We start from the raw sequence: 21,127 nt of genomic DNA, 5'->3' as shown, positions 1-21,127 counted from the left end.
TATTGCAGGAGACAAAGGAGGTCCAACCCCACTTGTAAGTGGTGGCCAGGGTTTGGATTTAAGCATAAGTTGCCCACCGACACTTGTTATGTAGCCCGCACAGTGTTTGAAGAAACTTTAGGATTGGTTGCCACCATTGCAAAAACTGGGACCTAGAAAATAGATTTCCCAGTTTCTTTGGGAAAATAAGCAGGTGTGACCACGAGGGTCCCCAGATCCCCTCTATCACTCATTCCTTTGTTGCACTCACCTTCTGTGCACCCTTGGCCACTATAGTTTGTGGCAGTTTTTAACTTAGGAGAGTGACAAGGGGTGATACCCAGTAGCTGTACAGGCAATTGACTGGGGAGCACACTCTGCATTGTGCTGGCACCCAGGTGGTGTACACTGGGCTTAGGGGTCATTTGGCGATGCCTAGGTGATTGGCATCCTTGGTCACTCACTGGACCTCTTTTTTTCAATCATAAATTAATTACAGTTTTTTAACCTGTTCATTCCAGTTCCTTTGCACATCTTGAGTACTTGTGCAGTTGGAGAATGGTGTGGCAACTGAGACCACCATCCTTTTTAAAGCCTTGAGAGTCCTCAGTTTGGTCTATAAGAGCCCTTGGACTCTGAAATTCATCAGGACCTGAATTCATGTGTAGGCCTTTCCCCATCCTTCTTTCTTATTTATTTATTTACTTTTGGTACCAGGAATTGAACTCAGGGGCACTTGACCACTGAGCCACATCCCCAGCCCTATTTTGTGTTTTATTTAGAGACAGTGTCTCACTGAGTTGCTGAGCGCCTCACTGTTGCTCAGGCTGGCTTCGAACCCATGATCCTCTATCTCTGCCTCCTGCGCCACTGGGATTAAAAGCATGAGCCACCGCGCCTGGCCCATCCTTCTTTCTTTATCCCCTATTTCTACTTCTAGAGCAGCTGTGCAACAGAAATAGCCAATACATAATTTAGAACTTTCTGATTGCTATATTGAAGAGTAAAGAGAAACATGAAATTAATTTTAGTAATATGTTTATTTAATCTAATACATCCCAATATTATCATTTCAACATGTGATCATTATTTTTAGAATGATTAATAATATATCTTACCTTCTTTTTCCACACTCACACACTTCCAGCATATCCTAATTCAGATGTTAAATTTCCCTGGAAATATTTGAGCTATATTTAGAGTTTATAAAAATCATGTTTGGGGCTGGGGATGTGGTTCAAGTGGTAGCGCGCTCGTCTGGCATGCGTGCGGCCCGGGTTCGATCCTCAGCACCACATACAAACAAAGATGTTATGTCCGCTGAGAACTAAAAAAAATAAATAAATATTTAAAAAAAAAAAAAAAAAAAAAAAAAAAAAAAAAAATCATGTTTGGTGGCTGGGCATATAGTTCAGTGGCAGAATGTGTCCAGTATGCCGTATGCCTGAGGCCCTGAGTTCTGTCCCCAGCACCACAAAAAGAGGGAAAAAAATCACAATTGAAAACAATGGTTCACATATTCATTTCAAACATACTTAAATTTTCTTAAATAACTTTTTATGATTTTTTTTTTTGTACCAGGGATTGAACTCAGTGGCACTCAACCACTGAGCCACATCCCCAGCCTTATTTTGTATTTTATTCAGAATAGGTCTCACTGAGTTTCTTAGCACCTCACCATTGCTGAGGCTGGCTTTGAACTCCCACAATTCTTCTGTCTCAGCCTCCTGAGCCGCTGGGATTACAGGCCTGTGCCATTGCACCCAACCTAATCATTTTAAATTAATTTAAATGAAGCATAAACTCTAGCTCCTCAGTCTTGCTCACATTTCTAGTACACAGCAGTCACTGTGGCTGGTGGCCACCACACTGGGCAACTCTGGGTACAGTGTGTACTATGTCTTGATTGTCAGCTTGCACATAGGAACCCAGAATCTACAGGAATGGCTTTGAAGAGTGCCACTCTGCAGCCCCCGTCCCCAGATGGCTGGCAAGGGCTCTGGTTTTGCTGGCAGCCTCTGTTCCTGAAGGAAAGGAAGCTAGGGCCAACATCTTTAACCTTTCACCTTAATGCTGGAGACAGATTTGTGCAGGAGGTAACCTAAGGTTTTGTTTTGTTTTGTTTTGTTTTAAACACCCTCCTCTTTTTAAAAAATATTTTTTTAGTTGTCAATGGATCTTTTATTTTATTTATCTGTATGCGGTGCTAAGGATTGAACCCAGGGCCTCACACATGCCAGGCAAGTGTTCTACCACTGAGCCGCAACTCCAGCCCTAACCTAAGGTCTTTGCCTCTTCAGTCTTCATAATCTCTTGCTACAGCCACTTCAGCATCCCTGGAATGGCCTTGAGACATCCACCCATTTTCCTAAAGGGACAAAACCATCCCCTATGACTCCATTACCATTAGGTTTTAAGCCTAACAAGCAGGCTGTGCTCTAATTCACATTAAATTCCTTTTTGTTGTCTTTCAGAGACATTATACATGAGTTTATACCCACAAAAGGAATATAAAATATCCATATTGCTGGGGGAGGTGGCACTCTCTTGTTATCCCAGTGACTTAGGAGGCTAAGACAGGAAGATCACAAGTTTGAGGCCAGATTCTGCACCTTAGCCAGACCCTCAGGAACTTAGTGAGACCCTGTCTCAAAATAAAAAATAAAGGGGCTGGGGTTGTAGCTCAATTGTGGAGCATTTGCCTTCTACATGTGAGGCACCGAGTTCAATCCTCAGCACCACATAAAAATAAATAAATAAAATAAAGGTATCGTGTTCACTACAACTAAAAAATATATATTTAAAAAATATATAAAAATAAAAAGAGCTGGGGATGTAACTCAGTGGTAAAACACCCCTAGGTTCAATCTCTAGTACCCAAACAAACAAACAAAAAAACCCACAACAAAACAAAACAAAAAGCAACTCTGTTGCTTACAGATAAAATAATAAATGCTAGAGTCTGAATGCTGTGTTCCCCCAAAATTCATATGTTGAAACCTAATCACCAGGGTGACAGCAGGAGATGGGCCTTTGGCAAGTAATGCAGATAATGAGCTCATGAGAATAGAGCTCTCAGAATTGATGAGTGCCCCTGTGGAATGGCCCAAGGAGCTCATTGGTCCCTTCCACCAAGTGAGGACACACTGAACCAGAAAACGGGCCCCTACTAGACACCAGATCTAGCAGTGCCTGATCTTGGATTTCCAGCCTCTAGAACTGTTAAGAGGAATTCCTCTTGTTTATAAGCCACACCGTTTATGGCATTTTGTTATAGCAACACAAAGGGACTAAGACAGTAGATACCCAAGTCACCTATGTCAGATTGAGAGAATTTGTTTATTCCTCAGAAGGCCTGTGCAGGGCCTCAGAAGGCACTGCCCTGCCCTCCCCTGGAGGAACCTGCTATCCTGGGTTCTGTTCATTATACCTCCCCCCTTTCCTGGGAGTCTTACCTCTGATGTGTTTCTCCTTAAATATCTGTTGTTGACATAAAGACATTCTGCTGTGACTCGCCCTTTCTGTTTAACAATGGTTTTGAGTATCATCGACAACTGATGCCCACAGCTATCCTTTACTTGTTTTCCCTGCTGAAGACTATCCTATTGGGTGAATAGATCACACCTCATCTGGGCTCCTTTTGGTGGCATTCATCAGATTGCAGAGTTCTGCCACTGTCGTGCTGCTCCGTGTTTCTCTGCGTGGATAGTTGTTCCCTTCCTTCCAGTAAATTTCTCAGGATGGAATTATTGGACAAAGGGCTAGCCCAGGATCAACAAGTTTGGTCTCCAAAGTGTTTATTCCCCTTGTTTTCCCCCAGCAAGGGAGGAGTACTGACTGATTCACTCTTCAAGTGTTGTGGTTAGATAGGGCCCAGAATGACTGGGCAACAGGATAAAGGCTGGCCTCCCTTCTGGCCTACCCAGGGTAGGTGATAACTGGGTCATGTGGGTCCTGAGCCTGAGACATGAAACCTAGAAACTCACTAGTATTTCCTAGATGCATCCCATGAGAACACAGATCCATTAGACCATGGAGACTCAGCAAACCCACAGCACAGTTGGCTTCGGGGAGACCTGGAAGTAGAAGGGTTGGCTGCTGGGTGGCTTCAGCAGGAAGCCTTTGAATTCTATCTGCTACTCTCAGGTTGGAGTTTGCCTCTTTCACTTCCAGGTCTCCACCCTTTGGTTGACACCTTTCAAAACACATCTACTGAACACCCTGAGGCCCTGTATTTGAGATATTCAGGTTCTCTTGCTTAATCCTCTTGACCAGTCTATAGCAAATATTACCATGATCACTTCCTTCAGAAAAGAACACAGGTCCTGAAAGATTTGGCAGTAGCCCAAGATATGTCAAATTGATGGGGGGAAAAAACAGGTTAAGTACAAGGTAAGGAGTATTTGGCAAAGGTTTTTTATTATGACTAAAAATGCCTGGGGCTGGGACTGTAGCTCAGCCTAGAATATGCAATGCCCAGAGTTCAATCCCCAACATCCAGAAATGAAAAAAAAAAAAAAAAAGAAAAGAAACTCTGATAGCTGACTGTCAATGAGTAACTTGCATTTGACCAAACTTTGTCTCAGAATAAAATAAGGCTGGGATGTAGCCCAGTGGTAGATCACTTGCCTAACATGTATGAGGCCTGGGGTTCAATCCCCAATGCTGGGGGAAATGGTTTGGGAAGGTATCAGAGAGACTGAGACAGCTAGGATTTGAGAGGCCAGGACCCAAGAAAGAAGGGAAATTCCCTAGAGAGGGAACTCAGCATGCTCCAACACTTTCTCCTCATGTTTGAACCCTGTTCTGATTCCCAGACTTGTGATTCTTTCCTTTGTGGCAGATAGCTCTGGTCCAATCCCAGCTCTACCACTTTATACCTTTCTGTCAGTGTGACTTTGGGGGAGTTACCCTTTGGTGCCTCATTTTTCTTATCTGTAAAATACAAATGCAATCCATCCTTATTATTTGCATATTCTGTACTTCTGAATTTGTGTATTTACTACAATTTGATGCCCCAAATCAGCACCTTCAGGGCTCTCATGATTGTTTAGTAGGCAAGCTCAGAGTGGCAAAAAGTTTGAGTACCCTTAGAGCATGTTCCCAGCAGACGTGAAACAGGACTTTGCTCTGTCTTGGTCCAGCTCCCACAGTGTGAGCACAGGTCATCTTCGTGTTCTGTTCAGTGCCATGTTTTCAAGTTTTTGTGCTTTCTGTTGATGATGTCGTTGTTTAAAACGGTTCCAAGCCTGGTGCTGAAAGTAAACACAAGGAGATTCATCTTGCTCAGTGTGAGTTATAGTGCTGAGGTCCCAAGTTCATTGTTAATGAATCAACAACATATATGAAACCAGAAATGCACATAAACAGTCATATAGCCATTAGAGGCTTGCAAGGACCTAACCCTGTATTCCCGAGGAATAATTCGCTAATCGAGCATTTGTAGCAACCTACCTCTTTTGAGTAAAGACAATAAAGTAGTACTATGCTCACAGGATTATGATGAGAACTAAATGAGTCTATACATATAAACACGGAAAGCAGGGCCAGGAAGACAGAGAACATTCTAGAAAGTGCAATAGACCCAGGCATGGTGGCACATGCCTGTAATCTCAGCATCTCAGGAGGCTGAGGCAGGAGGATTGCGAGTTCATAGCCAGCCTCAGCAACTTAGCAAGGCCCTAAGCAACTAAGAGAGACCCTGTCTCAAAAATGAAAAGGTGATTCTGCAATCTGTGTATGGGGTGAAGGTGGGAGTTCATAACCCACTTGAATCAAAGTGTGGAATATGATATGTCAAGAAATTTGTAATGTTTTGAACAACCCACAATAAAAAATTAAAAAAAAAAAAAACAACAACAAAAAAAAAAATGAAAAGGGCTTGGGATGTGGCTCAGTGGTTAAGCACCCCTGAGTTCAATCCCTGGTACCCCAAAAAAAAGAAACTGTGATAGCTCTAACAGTGTTGTTATGTCTGCCCTCTTCTCCTTCAGAGCCACCTCCTTTAAACACTCTCTGCACTCGGCCTCCCAACTCTCTCCTCTGCCTACTTCCAGCCCTGTACACTCCCTCAGCCGCCTCCTTTCTGATCTTGCCAAGGGTGCTATTAGCTCAAGATCTATATCTACAGGTCTCTGACCACCAGACCTTTGAAGGGTATAATCTTATCATTAACCTCTTAAAGATCTCTGTGTCTTCCCTGGATGAAGGCCAGCTGAGCTCCTTCAGAAGCCCCTGGCTACCCCCACCTCACTCTGTCACCTCCCTCCTACCTCCCAGGCCAGCTGCCTCCACGCTGACGGCACCACTGTTCTCCCTTGCTCTCAGTTCTCTCCTGTCTGTAATTTTGTCTGTCTTTGCAGCTGGTCATTTGCAGCAAAACCAATGGTTATGAATTCACACCTCATCAACTGGGTGCCCAGCACTTAGGGAAGGAAAAAAATCAACAGGTCACATTCTCCCCTGCAGATCCTGCTATTATAATCTGTCAGATGGCAGTCCGCTTCTCTTTCGGACTCCAGCAGACTTTCGCCTCTTGCTATCTTTTGATGTTTTTCTGAGTCAAATTCTAGGATTAGTGGAATACTGCCACATCACCTGAATAGCCTGCAGCCACACTGCCCAGTAGAACCCCCTGCCATGATAAAAATGTTCAGTATGAACCACTAGCACATATGACATATGGCCTCAGGACACGTAAAATGTGGCCAGTGCTGCTGAGGAACTACTTTTTAAATTTTTATCTTAAAATTTTTATCTTAAATTTAAATAGCTACACGTGGCATATGAGCACCATACTAAACAGCAAGATCTTAGTGAGAGACTTAGAGAGCCATTTTATTGCACTATAGAAAAGTGGAAAGCAATTCCTAAGAAATATTCCTGAAAAATTATAACATAGTTACTCCTAAATGTAGAAGTAACAATATAGGAACCACTTGTGATTGGATTGCAATAGACTGAAAAAAATGGTAATGTTATGTTCTTCTTTTAGAGTTTGCACCTCCACTACCTCAACCAGATTCTAAATGTCAAAAAGCAGAGTGTCTATTTGATGCCTTTGAGGAACTCAGGAACTTCCAGCAACCCGGGGTAAGACTAAGACACCTTCCACCGAGAGATTTCTTCTCTCCTCCCTGCCTGTCCTGTCTAGAACCTGTTTTCTCCCTAAGCAGCAACCCTCTCAGGTGCCTTTCCACATCATTAAGTATCCACCACATTATTTTTCATGAAATAGTATTAAGTTATATGGATGTTTCATAATTCATTTAATCGATTCCTACATGTTGGACGTTTAGGTTGTTTCCAGATTTTTTTAGTATTTTCTTCAGCATCCTAGTTAAGAATATGTTGTTGTAACAAATAGACCCCCAAATGTAATGGCTTAAACCAGTGATGGTTTGTGTCTCCCTCTCCAGACTGCCCAGGGTAGGTATTCCTCCATGAAATGTGGAGGGGCTCAGGCTGCTAGTATCTTCCAGTTCTGCCCTTTCCTGTCAGAGCCTTGCTGTCTGCATTGTTTTGACCTGGTCCCCATCCAAGTTCCATTTGACAGGAAGAGGGCTGGAATCATCAAAGGGTTGTAAGTGGCACTTGTCCGTCACTCACGCTCCAGTGGGAAGAACTTAGTCACATGATCCTTGTGACTACAGGGCAGTCTGGGAAATGCAGGTTAGTGAGTATCCTGAAAGACATGGGCAGTGGATTCCCTGTGGAAAGCTGCTGGACATTGTTACAGTCTATCCTATCTATCTATGCAGCTAACTGATACCTACAGGACCTTCTTCCACACATGGATACACCCCGAGACTCAAGAGAGTCAACCAAACAGCCATGTGGTCTGCATCCACCTCAAAGTCCAAGATTTCTGGGTGACATGCCATTCTCTCTCTCTCTCTCAGGTCTAGGAATGGCTTCTTGTGACTGAGAGACACACATGGTAATGGCAAAGGGCAGATTAACTGCAATAATACTCCCATTCGGACAAGAAACACGTTCCTGGCCTATGGCAGCAATGGGGTCTTGCTGCAACCCAGGATGGAAGATGGTGCTCTACAAATCCCTGGCTCAGCCTCCAGGAGCCTCCTCCTCGCCCATTGCCCCCCTCGGCTTAGGGAAGGCAGGCGTAGGAAGCGAGACTTCCTGGGGACAAGCAGCCTTCACAGCCCACAGTTCTGCTGACCACAGGCTGAGGTGCCAAAGGCTTTTTAAGGCTCTAGTAGGCAGTTTTAGGTCAGATTCATTTTTCTTTGCTGACAGGATTTTCCCCCGAATCATAGTATGCTTCTGATCTGTTTACTCCCAGCCAGTCCCCCATGCCAATACCTCATTCAGATTTCTTCCCTTCATGGAGGCCTCCAACTGCCTATTTCTTTGCATGTCCCCATCCCCAGCTCCCTGAACCTAGAGACAGGCACCTTCAGGTCATGAAACTATTAAGATTGGGGACCAGTGATACCCTCAATTTGATTTTGCAATAGGGTTGGGTCCCTTTTTGGCAGGCCTTTGTGTTCAAAACCTTAGATTCTTCCTTTGACTTTCCATATTTGCACAAATGCTCCTTTTCACTTCCTCTCCTTGCAAACATATCAGTTGTTGCCTGGCTCTTAGAATTTTGTTATACTTGTTAAAAGAAACAGAGAGCCACCTATACAAAGGACCGTTCTAACTATCCCCAGAGAGCTGTATGCTCAGTAGGCAGACTCTTGGCCATCCAGGTTTCCATAGCACCAAACTGACTGCAGGCTCTGCATGGCTTACAAAGCCTGAGGAGCCACACACTCACCCCCAGAGCGTCCCAGCCTGCTGAGTCTGCATTCATGACCCCTACCACAGAGCTCCAAGCCAGCACTGTAGGCTGCATATTTTAAGGGTTTGCTTTGGAGGCACCCATTTCTGGCCCTATTTCTAGCACTCCTCCCTCACAGATGTTCTGCTGCTGTCTTCTGACCCCTCCAGGCAGTCCTGTGAGGGTAGAGAGGATGCCCTGCCCTTGCAGAATGCCCCGATTCCAGCTCCCTTCCCCATGGGCTCCTTTTGACCTCTGGGGAGCACACCATCATCCTGAGTGGCCCGCTCTGCTGTTGGTACCTGTCATCCTCTTGACTTTGGACTCAAGAGATTTTTAGGACTTTGACTTTTTTGATCCAAAGGAGATGTGTCTCTTTTGGGTTCCTCAATTCCTCAAGACAAGTATCAACCCACCTTTCCCATTCTCTCCATCTTACTCTCAAAATGCCCATCACAACCTACCAGACCACCACTCTTTAAAGAACAGACCCCTCCTATCTGCTCAGTCTGCAGCCTGCCCCACCTTGTCCTTGAAGTAGGGGGCACGTTCAGAGTGGATGGCAGGAGTACATGGCAGCACATTAATTATCTGCAGCCACTGGTGTCTTACCTTAGCCCCGTTGGACTCTCAGATATGGAGCTGTCTGGTGTACTTCTCAACCTACAGATGTATCCTCTCAGGGCCAAAAGCTCCTAGAAGGATTGCTTATTATAACAGTAGGATGTTCTGTTTGTTTTGTGACTCCAGGAATGGACCCCAGGTCCTTAATCATGCTGAGCTACACCCCCAGTGTAGCAATAGTTTTATTATTATGATTCAGAGCCCATCAAATACATAATTTGGGGGAGGGGGGGTAGTATAGTCACAGGGTTATACAAGTGTCACCATTACTAATTCCAGAACATTTTCATTACCCCAGAAAGAAACCCTGTACCAGTTACCAGTCATACCTAATTCATCCCTTTTCCTGTCCCCTGCAACAACTAATCTATGTTCTCTCTGGATTTACAGCAATGTTTCAATACTGAAAAATAGAATAGAATGTCTCCAAGTCATGTGTGCACCTTGATAATGTTTCCAAAACTGAACAAAAACAAAAAATCCTGAACATACCTGTGTAACCAGTACCCAGCTCAAAAACAGCATGTCACCAGCCCCTGCAGGCAAGCCCCTAAGCCCCTTCTCCCTCCTGGTGGTTAATAGAGTAACTGACATTCTGATTTCTAATAGCATGGATTAGTTTTGCCTATTTTGTTACTTTATGTATATTGTATTGTTAAGTATAAATGTTTGTGTGTGACTTCTTCTCGTTGTGTTATGTTTGTGAAACTAGTCCATATTGTTTATTGTTCTTGCGTTTTTTTTTTTTTTTTTTTTTTAGTGATACTGGGAATTGAATTCAGGAGCAGTATACCCCCAGCACTTTTTAAATTTTATTTTGAGACAGGGTCTGGCTCAAATTGTTCTTATAGTTGTAAAAAATTCTATTTTGTTATGTCATATACCACAATTCATTATGCATTGTGTTATCTGTGGTTACTTGGGCAGTTCCCAACTTGAAGCTGTAGGATAGTTCTGCTGTGAACATGTCTTTTGGTGAACCTGTATGCATTTCTGTTAAGTGTACCCTAAGAGTGGAATTGGGGGCTGGGGTTGTGTCTACCATGTGTGAGGCCCTGAGTTTGATCCTCAGCACCACATAAAAAAATAAATAAATAAATAAAAGGTATTGTGTCCATCTACAACTAAAAAAATATATTTTTTAAAAAGTGGGGGGCTGGGGTTGTGGCTTAGCAATAGAGTGCTCGCCTCACATGTGCAGGGGCCCTGGGTTCGATCCTCAGCACCACATTAAAATAAATAAATGAAATGGAAGTATTGTAATCAGCTACAACTAAATATATATATATATATATATATATATATATATATATTTTTTTTTTTTTTTAAGTGGAATTGGTGGATCATACATATGAATATGTTCAACTTCAGTGAAGACCGCCAAAAGTTTTCCTAAGTGATTGTCTAGTTTGCTTGCCACCCAGCAGTATCTGAGAACTCTGGTGGCTCCTCATCCTGGACAACTCTTATTATCATTATCACCTGTGTCTTTCGTTTGAAATCATTCTGGTGGTATCTGCTTGTGTGAGGGGTTGGTGTTTTGTTTTGTATTGTTTTATTTAAGTGGGATTTCTTTAAGTGCTCTACCACTGAGCTACATTCCTAGCTCTTTTTATTTTTTGAAACAGGATCTGCTAAGTTGCCCAGGCTGGAGTTGAACTTGCCACCCCCTGCCTCAGCCTCCCAAATAGCTGGTATTACAAGTGTGTGCCACCACACCCACTAATATCCTGGTTTTTTAATTTTCCTTTTCCTGAAGATTAACAGAGTTGAGCACCTTTTCATATGCTCATTGATCATTTGGGCATCTTTTCTTTAATGAAATCTATTCAAGTATTTTGCCCAGTATTTTTTTTTTTTTTTTAGTTTCCTTATTGACATATAGGCTATAATTCTGACTTTGTTCTTTTTCAGATATATGTAATGTTGATATTTTTCCCAACCTTGTGGTTTGCCCAACATAAAATTTAATAACAAAAAAAGTTAAACAACCTCAATGTCCAGTTGAAGGAAATGGGTTAAAGTAATAGAAAATACAATAAAAATCCATATATGCAAATATGAATCATTTATAAATACTAAGTGAAAAATGTAACATGCTTCAATTGTATATTAAAACAAACATGTAGGGGACTAGGGTTGTGGCTTTGTGGTAGAGCACTTGCCTAGCATTTGTAAGGCCCTGGATTTGATCCTCAGTACCACATAAAAATAAATAATAAAATAAATAAATAAATCCAATCTAAATATAAAAAAGAACATCTATCCAGGCACTGTGGCATGCAACTATAATCCCACTGGTGATGCATACCTGTAATCCCAGCAGCTAGGGAGGCTAAGACAGGAGGATTACATGTTTGAGGCCAGCCTCAACAACTTATCAAGGTCCTACACAACTTAATGAGACCTTTCTCGCAATAAAAAATTAAAGGAGGGGCTGGGATTGTGGCTCAGGGTGGAGTGCTCGCCTAGCACGGGCGGGACCTGGGTTCGATCTTCAGCACCACTTAAAAATAAAGGCATTGTGTTGTGTCCATCTTCACCTAAAAAAATACATATAAAAAAAAATTAAAGGAGCTGAGGATGTGGCTCAGTGGCATATTGTCCCTGGGTTAAATTTTCAAATTTCTGGGGATAAGGGCTGTCTATTTGAAGAAAGGCATCACTCTAAAACTCCTTTCATGTTATTTAAATTTTCACACATGGTAATTATTTCCCATCAATTTAAAAAAAAAAATCACTAAAAGATAAATACATAAATTGGATTTTTAAAAAGTGGAGCAGTCTTGGGGCTGGGGATGTGGCTCAAGCGGTAATGTGCTTGCCTGGCATGCGCGGGGCGCTGGGTTCGAACTTCAGCACCACATAAAAAAATAAAATGAAGATGTTGTGTCTGCCGAAAACTGAAACATAAGTATTAAAAAATTTTTTTTTAAAATGGAACAGTCTGGTAATCATATCTTTCTGATCACTCATTTGTTCCCACTGCAGCTCTCTAGACGAAACCGCCTATGAAAGACTAGCAGAGGAAACACTGGACGCCTTGGCGGAGTTTTTTGAAGACCTTGCAGACAAGCCCTGTACACTGGAGGACTATGACGTCTCCTTTGGGGTATAGCTTGGCTTATTTTAATTTTTCTGTTTCTCCATAAGAATTTTAATTTATGGAAGTAAGAATGCCTCTGCAGCAGAGTAAAGCACAAGCAGCATAGAGTAATGGGAGGGACCCAAAGACCCTGTAGGGTTCAGTGACACAACCCAGCCCTACCATTGACTCTGGGCCAGTAACCCTGCCTCTCCAAGCCTCATTTCTGGTTAAAAATATACAGATTTCTAGAGCCATAAAAAATATTAATATAGATTCCCAACCTTCACCTAATACCCATAAAGTAAATAAGGGAGGAGGCCTGGGCATGTGTTTGTGTAGCAGGTCAGCAGGGACAGTACTGAACTAGACCACCAATTCTTTTTTGTTGTTGTTGTTACAGGGGATGGAACCCAGGGGTACTCTAGCACTGAGTTATGCCCCCAGCTCTTATTTATTTGCTTGTTTGTTTGAAGATGGTCCTGCTAAGTTGCTGAGGCCAGCCTCAAACTTGTTATCCCCCAGCCTCAGCCGCTGAGATTACAGGTGTACACTCTAGACAGCTAGTCCTTAAGCAGGGATAATTTTTGGCAATGCTGGGAATGGAACCCAAAGCTTTATGCTTGCTAGGCAAGAGCTCTACCACTGTGCTACATCCCCACCTCCCAGGTAAATTCTATTGTGCAGTTGGTTTGAGAACTGAATTGGATGAAACTTTAGCCCCAGATCCTAGGAGTCAAGGAAGTGCTGGTGTTTATTTATTGGCCACCAGGTGGCAGACTTAGGCAACAGTCTGCTTTTGGGTTTAAAATTGTTAGCCTTTAGATCTCTTTTTTGCCATTGGGAGAAAAATCTCTTCTCCTCTTCCTCTCCCTGCCCCCTCCCCCCTCCCTCAGAGGCAGTGGTTAATCCTCTTGATAGCAATTAATTAATAGCAGGAAATGTCACGAAGTGTACATTTTTTGATTCAATCATAGGATTAGGTAGGACAATCAACTGTCAAATTGAAGTGGTAGAAATGATGTTCATGTTGCTATAAGGCCACTAGGTAGAGAAGAGACTCCGTAAGATAGAACAACCAGCAAAGTCTTGGAAAAGGTGTCAAGCCTGAGAGTAGTAAAATGGAAGTAAACCAGCAGTAAAGGAGGGATACCTTCTGGTGGGCTCAGAGATTGCTGTCAGCAACAGCAAGGAGGTGCTTTATGAAGCTCGGGGTGTGGCTCAGTGGTTAAGTGCTTGCCTAGCATGAGTGAGGCCCCAGGCTTAATCCTCAGCACTGCTAAAAATAAATAAATAAATAGAAATTTAAAAGTGCTCATGAAGAGATCCCCCATAGGGCTGAATTGCTTACAGCCTAGCTCACCGCCTGACCATCCAGGAAATGATTTTAGTGGTGGAAAAGTTACAGGCTTCCTTTCCCCAGACTCCCCACCAGGGGCTGAAACTACAGGGAAACAAGTTCTCAGACTACACTCTGCTCATGTGTGCAAATATTGATTAACAAGCCACAAAAGCAGTCATGCAACCTGTTCTCACAAAATTAGCAAAGCCCCAGATTGACCCAGGTATTTTGCATGAATGTTTCATTAGAAGTAAATGTGGCAGGGGCCGGGACTATAGCTCAGTGGTAGAGCACTTGCCTAGCATGTGTGAGGCACTGGGTTCAATCCTCAGCACCACATAAAAAATAAAATAAACATATAAAATAAAGGCATTGTGTCCATCTACAACTCCAAAAACAAAAGAAGAAGAAGTAAATATGGCAGCAAGCCATGGTGCACGTCTGTAATCCCACTGACTCAGGAGACTGAGGCAGGAGGATTGCAAGTTCAAAGCCAGCCTCAGCAATTTAGTGAGCCCCTAAGCAAGTCAGTGAGACCCTGTCTCAAAATGAAAAATAAATAGAGGGCTGAGTGTATGGCTTCATGATTAAGAGCCTCTGGGTTCCATCCCCTGTATAAAAAAAAAAAAAAGAACAAAAGAAGTAAATGTGTCATTGGTTGGGGATTTAGCTCAATGGCAGAGCACTAAGCACATACAAGGCCCTGATTCCAACCCCGGCACCAAAAAGGAAAAAAAAAAAAAAAAAAAGCAGCAGCAAATGTGCCAACATTGTGGTGGCTAGACTAGGTTTGCCTCATTGAATCAGTTTAAATCAGGTGTCAAAACCTTCTACTCAGTGGTGAGTCACAGAACCTTTAAGAATCCTACTCTCTGTCTCTCTGAAGAGTATTAGCTGCTGGACCTACCAGATTCTATCACCCATTCCTGCAAGGGAGTGGTGCCTTATATTTTTCTAGCCAATCCTTATACCTTGAGCATCACTCTGCTCACCAGGAAACAATTTTTTAAAAATTTTTTTTAGTTGTAGATTGGACACAATACCTATATTTTATTTATTTATTCTTTATGTGGTTCTGAGGATTGAACCCAGTGCCTCACGTGTACTAGGCAAGTGCTCTACCACTGAGCCATAACCCCAGGCCAGGGAAAAATTATTTCTAACAAATTACTCATTAGCAAACCCTCAACTGTATATTTAGAAAGGTAAAAGTATTTAGTGGCTGCATCTGTAGTCTGAACTTATAAATATGTTGAAATGCTCCCTCCCCACCCTGTGATATGAATTCCTGATCACAGTCCTTCAGATGCTACCTTATGTATTTCCTGTATTAAGTAAATTAACTGAAACTACACTGTAGACCATAAAACACCATAACACTATTACCTGAACTTTTTGGAATGGAGCCTTTTTCTGCCCTTGGGGTCCACCTGCAAGTTATCCGCTTTGGAAAGCCTCCTAGATACTCCCTGCACATAGCACCCTCACTTCCTGAGTTTTTTTTTGTTTGTTTTTTGTTTGTTTTTTTGTTTTTTTGATACCAGGGATTGAACACAGTGGTGCTTAACCACTGAGCCATTCCCCCAGTCCTTTTTTATCTTTTATTTTGAGATAGGGTCTCTCTAAGTTAGTTAGGACTTCACAAAGTTGCTAAGGCTAGCTTTGAACTTGTGATCCCCTGCCTCAGCCTCTGGAGTTGTTGGCATTTTAGGCCTGTGCCACCATACCCAGCGTAACTATGCTCTTAAGACTAGTCTGAGCACCTTGGCAAACAGGACTCTGTCCGTTCTTTGATCCCAATGCCTAGAACAGTACTGAATACACAATAGGGGTTTAATAAATGTTGGTTCACTTTTTAAATAAAATATGGCCCACATACTTTTCCAAAACATACTTTCATTATGCCACTCAGCATTTACAGGTCTTTTGCCAACTTACTGCTGGCCAAGTAGACAAAGCAATGATTCAGATTCCTCAAAAACATCTCTTCTTCAGTTTTCTCTCTGTGGGGTGAGCAGCTTCTTGGCTGGCATGTCATCTGATCAGATAATGGGTAATGTCAGTGTCTGGGTCCAGGCCTCACCCCTGTTGGTCATTAAAGGGACACCCCACCAGAGTTGAAAGCACCTCTCGTCACTAGGTGACTACTGAGTCTGCCACACTTGACTGGGTAAAATGTGACCACAGACTGTTTAGAATTGCCAAAATAGAACTAAATGTGGCAACACATGCGGTAATCCCAGCTGCTTTGTAGACTGAAGCAAGAGGATTGCAAGCTCAAGGCTGGGCAAGACACTGTCTCAAAATAAAAAGGGCCAGAGAGGTAGCTCAGTTGAACAGTTCTTGCCTGGCATGTGTAAGGCCCTGGTTTCAATCGCCAGCACCACACACACAAAAAAAAAGATTGTTATATTGGTAAATTTGATGATAATAATTAAATTAAAAAACAAAAACTGGTGGCAGCTACCTGAGAATGAAGCTTGTGTCACAGATTAATGGGAAGTTGTGGGAAGACTAGTGTTTTTGGACCCAGCCACCCTGGATGTAAGGCCAGCTCTGGCAGTTACTGGTGTTCTTTACCACTGTAAACCCCTGGTTTCCTCATCTGTAGAACTGGATAATGATTCCTACCTCCAGTGCTTATGTTCAGTTGTAAGCAATTTCCCATAATGCCAAACAGAGACTGGCAGAGAGTAGGGAGAGTAAATAGTAGGTAATATTTCTATTTATGTTCTCATTTTCCATAAAATTTGCATTCTCAGTGTTGCTATCATTTTTATTTCTTTTTCTTTCTTTCTTTTTTTTTTTTTTTTTATTACTGTGGATTGAACAAGGAGCACTGTACCATTAAGCTACATCCCTAACACTTATTTATTTTTTGAGACATGGTTTTTCTAAGATGCTGAGAGGCTCACCTTGAACTTGTGATCCTCCTATGCTGGGAGCCATTAGCTAAGTAGGTATGACAATTTCCTTGCCAGCGTACCCCATGTTGCAGTGACATTGAATGTACGTGACCTTGCTCAAGGACCAAGGCAGATTAGGGTGTTCCCGGTTTTAAGATAATCCTGTTTAGGGCGTTCCCAGTTTAGGTTCCAGGTTTAAGGTTTAAGATTATTCCTGCTGGGAATAGGGCGTATCCTGCTGCCTGAGTTCCCCTTGAGTTCTCACGGGATTCAGACAGTATATTTTGGAGATAGAAGCCCAGTGGAGGTGAATTTGGGAGAGAAGGTGGATTTGGGCAGAGAACGTGGATTTCCCCAGAACGTGATTGTAGACGGCTGGTGTGAGTTCGGGAATAAAGAGTTGCTGTTTGAATCTACAAGCTGTGTGGTGGCTCGTGATTGTGTGCCCAGCCAGACTGCGGCATTTGTGCCCAGCCAGACTGTGGCACTCCTACCTCAACCTCCCAAATCACTGAGATTACAGGCATGTGCCACCATGTCCAGCTATATGATTCTTTTTTAATTAAAAACAAATTATAAAAACAGGGCTGGGATTGTGGTTTAGTGCAGAGCACTTGCCTCACACATGTGAAGCACTGGGTTCGATCCTCAGCACTAATTTAAAAATAAATAAACAAAAATAAAGTTATGTGTCCATATATAACTAAAAATATATATATTTTTTAAATGATAAAAACAACATAGAGAAGGTGCCACTGGGGACGCAGCTCAGTGATAGAGTACTTGCCTAGCATATTACTAGACCCTGGGTTTGATCCAGCATCACAAAAAAAACAAAAAATACTATGGTCTGGGCATAGCTCACAATACTGTGGGGGTACCTAACACTCCTGAACTGTACGCTTAAGAACAGTTAATGTGGCGGGGCAGGGCTCAGTGGCAGAGCACTTGCCCAACACGCAGACACCACAAGTACACACAAACAACCTCATGGCGTCACCCTCATCCTGTTCTATCAGTTCTATTACTATTGTCACCGCCCTCCTACATTTCAGTGGCTCCTTCTATTTGTGGAAGTGCCTTGTGAGAATCATTCAGGGATCCCTGTTTGGTTCCCAGGGCTCTTGCATGCATAGAGAAAGGCTGCCTGGCCTTGCGTTGTGGGGAGTCATGAACACGGTGGGGAACAGGAGGCTCTCCAACCCCCCCTAACCCCACTTACCAGTTCCCACAGCGGGAACTTAGCCCTATCTCCCTTTCTTTCATATTTTGCCACTCTGTAGAGTTCAAAAGCCTTGGGAGTAAAGGGCTCCTTTGTTGAAAGAGTGTTTTCAAATTTAAATGAGCATTTATTGGGCAAAGATGGCCCAACCAGTCTTTTGAGAATGGAAGGCTGTTTAGAGGAAAATAGAGCCGCAGTGGAGTGGAGTGGACGGTCTGAGATACTTGTTAGATGCGTGGGAAGGGTCTGGACATAACAGGCCTGGGCTGGAGTTGCTGCCTTCTACCAGCGTAGCTAATACCACTGCTCATCTGTGACCAGCAAGGTGGGGGCGTTGACTGCTTCCTTCTTTCCTTCTCCTTCTTTTTTTCATAATGGACTTGTCATGTCTGATACTCAGGTTAGTACAGTATTCTAGTAGAGTTAGTGTCTGCATTCTTAACATCCTATATTATGTTCTGATTGGTGGGAGGGAGTGAGGGAGGCAACAAGCCAGCAATCTCACATGTTAGAATAGAAAGTCAGCCATCCCTGCCTTGCCGACCTCCTGGGGAAAAGCACTGTGAGGTATAAACATTATGATTAATCCTGTTCTGATCCTGAGAGCAGTGTTCTTTCTGTGGGATCTATTCCTAATACTAAAGGCTTTTGTGAGCCAAGCATGGTGGCACACACCTATAATCCCAGTGGCACGGGAGGCTGAGGCAGGAGGATCCCGAGTTCAAAGCCAGCCTCAGCAACTTAGCAAGACCCTGTCTTAAAATAAAATATAAAAAAGGGCTGGGGATGTGGCTCAGTGCTTAAACACTCCTGGGTTCAATTCCTGGTACAAAAGAAAAACAAAAAAAGACTTTTGCATGTGTGCTGAGGATTGAACCCAAGACCTTGTGCCTGCTAAGGAGGCGCTGTACCACTGGGCTCTATCCCCAGCCCCATGAAGGATTTCTTTATGCTGTGTGTGGTATACTTGTGTACGTGGAAAGCATTGAAATATTATAACATATAAAGATATTATTGCAAAGTGCTAATTTTGTCTTGTTTTATTCATTCTTTCTTCCATCTCCCCTAGAGTGGTGTCTTAACAGTTAAACTGGGTGGAGATCTAGGAACCTATGTGATCAACAAGCAGACCCCAAACAAGCAAATCTGGTTATCATCTCCCTCCAGGTATGTTCAGAAGTTGAAATCTGTACTGGTTTAACTTGCTAGAAATGTGCTGTTGTAGACCATTTAAGAAGGGTCCTCTCAGGTGTATCTGCAGGTGACTCATTCCTGATGTTTACAGCCTGTTCCATCTTCAGTAGCAAAGTTCACTCTAGTGACATAGCTTCTCCCTGCTGATAACTTGTCTACCATCAACAGGCATCAGGATGTTGGCAAGATCTAAAGCAAAAAGTGTATAACTTTTCAGAACCTGAACAAACCTGAACCTCCATTAAATTGTTTGGGGGTACAGTGGTAGAGCATTTGCCTAGCATGCACGAGGCCCTGAGTTCTATCCCTGGCACCATGAAAACTGTTTTTGATATTGCAGCATCTGAGCAAGTTGTACTGTCTTCAAAGCAAATTAAAGTTTGAGCACTAGTCTGTTTTGAGCATCTCAGCTAGGGATCAGCTGAGTAGCTGGGACAGTGTTTTAAGTCACTACTGTAGGGCATTTAATCCCTTCACCAATGTGCTTTCAGTGTAGAGGAATAAAAAACTGTGTTGCAGACAGCCTTCGTCTCAAAGCCTGAGAACATGCAGAGCCTCTGCAGTCCAGCTGCTACTGAAGTGGTTGTAAGAAAAGAAGAGAGAGATGCCCACAGAGCTCTCACACTGACCTTCCTGGTCATTCATTATCACTTCCAAAGAGAACAGATGGAGTGTGAATTGGGAAAGGCCCAAATGAACCAGTGTGGAATTCTTAGAAAGCCTAATGGTATTTGTAATTAAGAAAAAAAAAAAAGTATAGCCAGACACACAGTGGTGCACACCTATAATTCCAGTGACTCAGGAGGTTGAGGCAGGAGAATCATAAGTTCCAGGTCATTCTCAGCAATTTAGCAAGACCCTATCTAAAAATAAAAAACAAAAAGGGCTGGGGATGTAGCTCAGTGGCAAAACATCCCAGGGTTCAATCCCCAGTGCTAAAAAAAAAAAAAAAAAAAATTGTAGGCAAGTACTGGGGTATAGCTCAATGGTAGATAACTTGCCTAGCTTGCATAAGGCCCTGGTTTCAATCCTCAGCATCACATTTAAAAAAAAAAAAAAAAAAAAGAAAAACCCTATTCAGAAACATACTACTGGATAATAATAATTTCCCAGAAATTCCAAGTGGACCTTTTTTTTGCAGTGCTGGGGATCAAGCCTAGGGCTTCTCACACCTGCCAGGTAAGTGCTTTACCACTGAGTCACATCAACAGCCCCACCCAAGTGTACTTTATTAAAAATCTGTAATTCATATGGGATTGGGGCAGGGTTCTGCTGAGCACTCATTACTATCACAGCTACTGAATTCCTCCAAAACATTTCCCTTTTTTTTTAATTTTTCCCCTTTCAGCTCTTCTATTTAGTCCAGAATCTTTTTTTTTAATATTTTTTTTAGTTGTAGTTGGACACAATACTTTTATTTTATTTATTTATTTTTATGTGGTGCCGAGGATTAAACCCAGCGCCTCACATGTTCTAGGCAAGTGCTCGATGGCTAAGTCACAACCCCAGGCCCCAGAATGTCTTTTATAGGGCTGTTTCTGATCTGTTTTTTCAGTTGACAACTTTTCCAGTCCTGTGGAATTGGCAGCCTTTCCTAGCCGCCTTGCCCACCTTGAGGAGGTTGTAGGTTGTAGGGTGGGATAAAGGAGAGGTCTGGGGAACATCTGGGTGTCAGCACCTGAGCTAGGTCAGAGTCCTGGGTGATGTGGAGGGGCATGGATATTACTCACCTTCTACCTGGCTACCTGGTATCAAACTCAGGATACCATACCAATGGAGGTTCTCTGTTGTTCTTCCTTCTTCTTAATGGCCCAGGTGGTTTGTGTTCAGCAGTATGTGCAGAATAAACAAGAGCCCTGTCCATTTTATTTGGTTTTTGTGTGTGGTGCTGAGGATTGTACCCAGGGCATTGTATATCTCATGCATGCTAATAAGCAAATCTATACTATCTCTGAGTTACTTTCCCAGCTTCCCCTCTATCTGTATT

At 42.8% G+C, this 21,127-nt stretch overlaps 1 protein-coding gene across 1 annotated transcript in view; it reads left to right on the top strand.

The window, feature by feature from the left end:
- The window catches only part of Fxn (frataxin), a 34,691-nt gene that overhangs the window by 1,238 nt on the left and 12,326 nt on the right, over nt 1-21,127 (top strand). The window contains exons 2-4 of the mRNA XM_046459364.2: nt 6,974-7,071; nt 12,383-12,503; nt 19,016-19,113. Coding sequence (XP_046315320.1) covers nt 6,974-7,071; nt 12,383-12,503; nt 19,016-19,113 — 317 coding nt within the window. The remainder of the gene's footprint in view (nt 1-6,973; nt 7,072-12,382; nt 12,504-19,015; nt 19,114-21,127) is intronic.

This window comes from Marmota monax, unplaced genomic scaffold, assembly GCF_021218885.2.
Source record: "Marmota monax isolate L192 unplaced genomic scaffold, Marmota_monax_Labrador192_F-V1.1 WCK01_AAM20220418_F8-fsc00059, whole genome shotgun sequence".
In the NCBI taxonomy this organism is placed as follows: domain Eukaryota; kingdom Metazoa; phylum Chordata; class Mammalia; order Rodentia; family Sciuridae; genus Marmota; species Marmota monax.
Note: the sequence above shows the minus strand (reverse complement) of the source record. Positions and strands in the feature narration are given on the sequence as shown.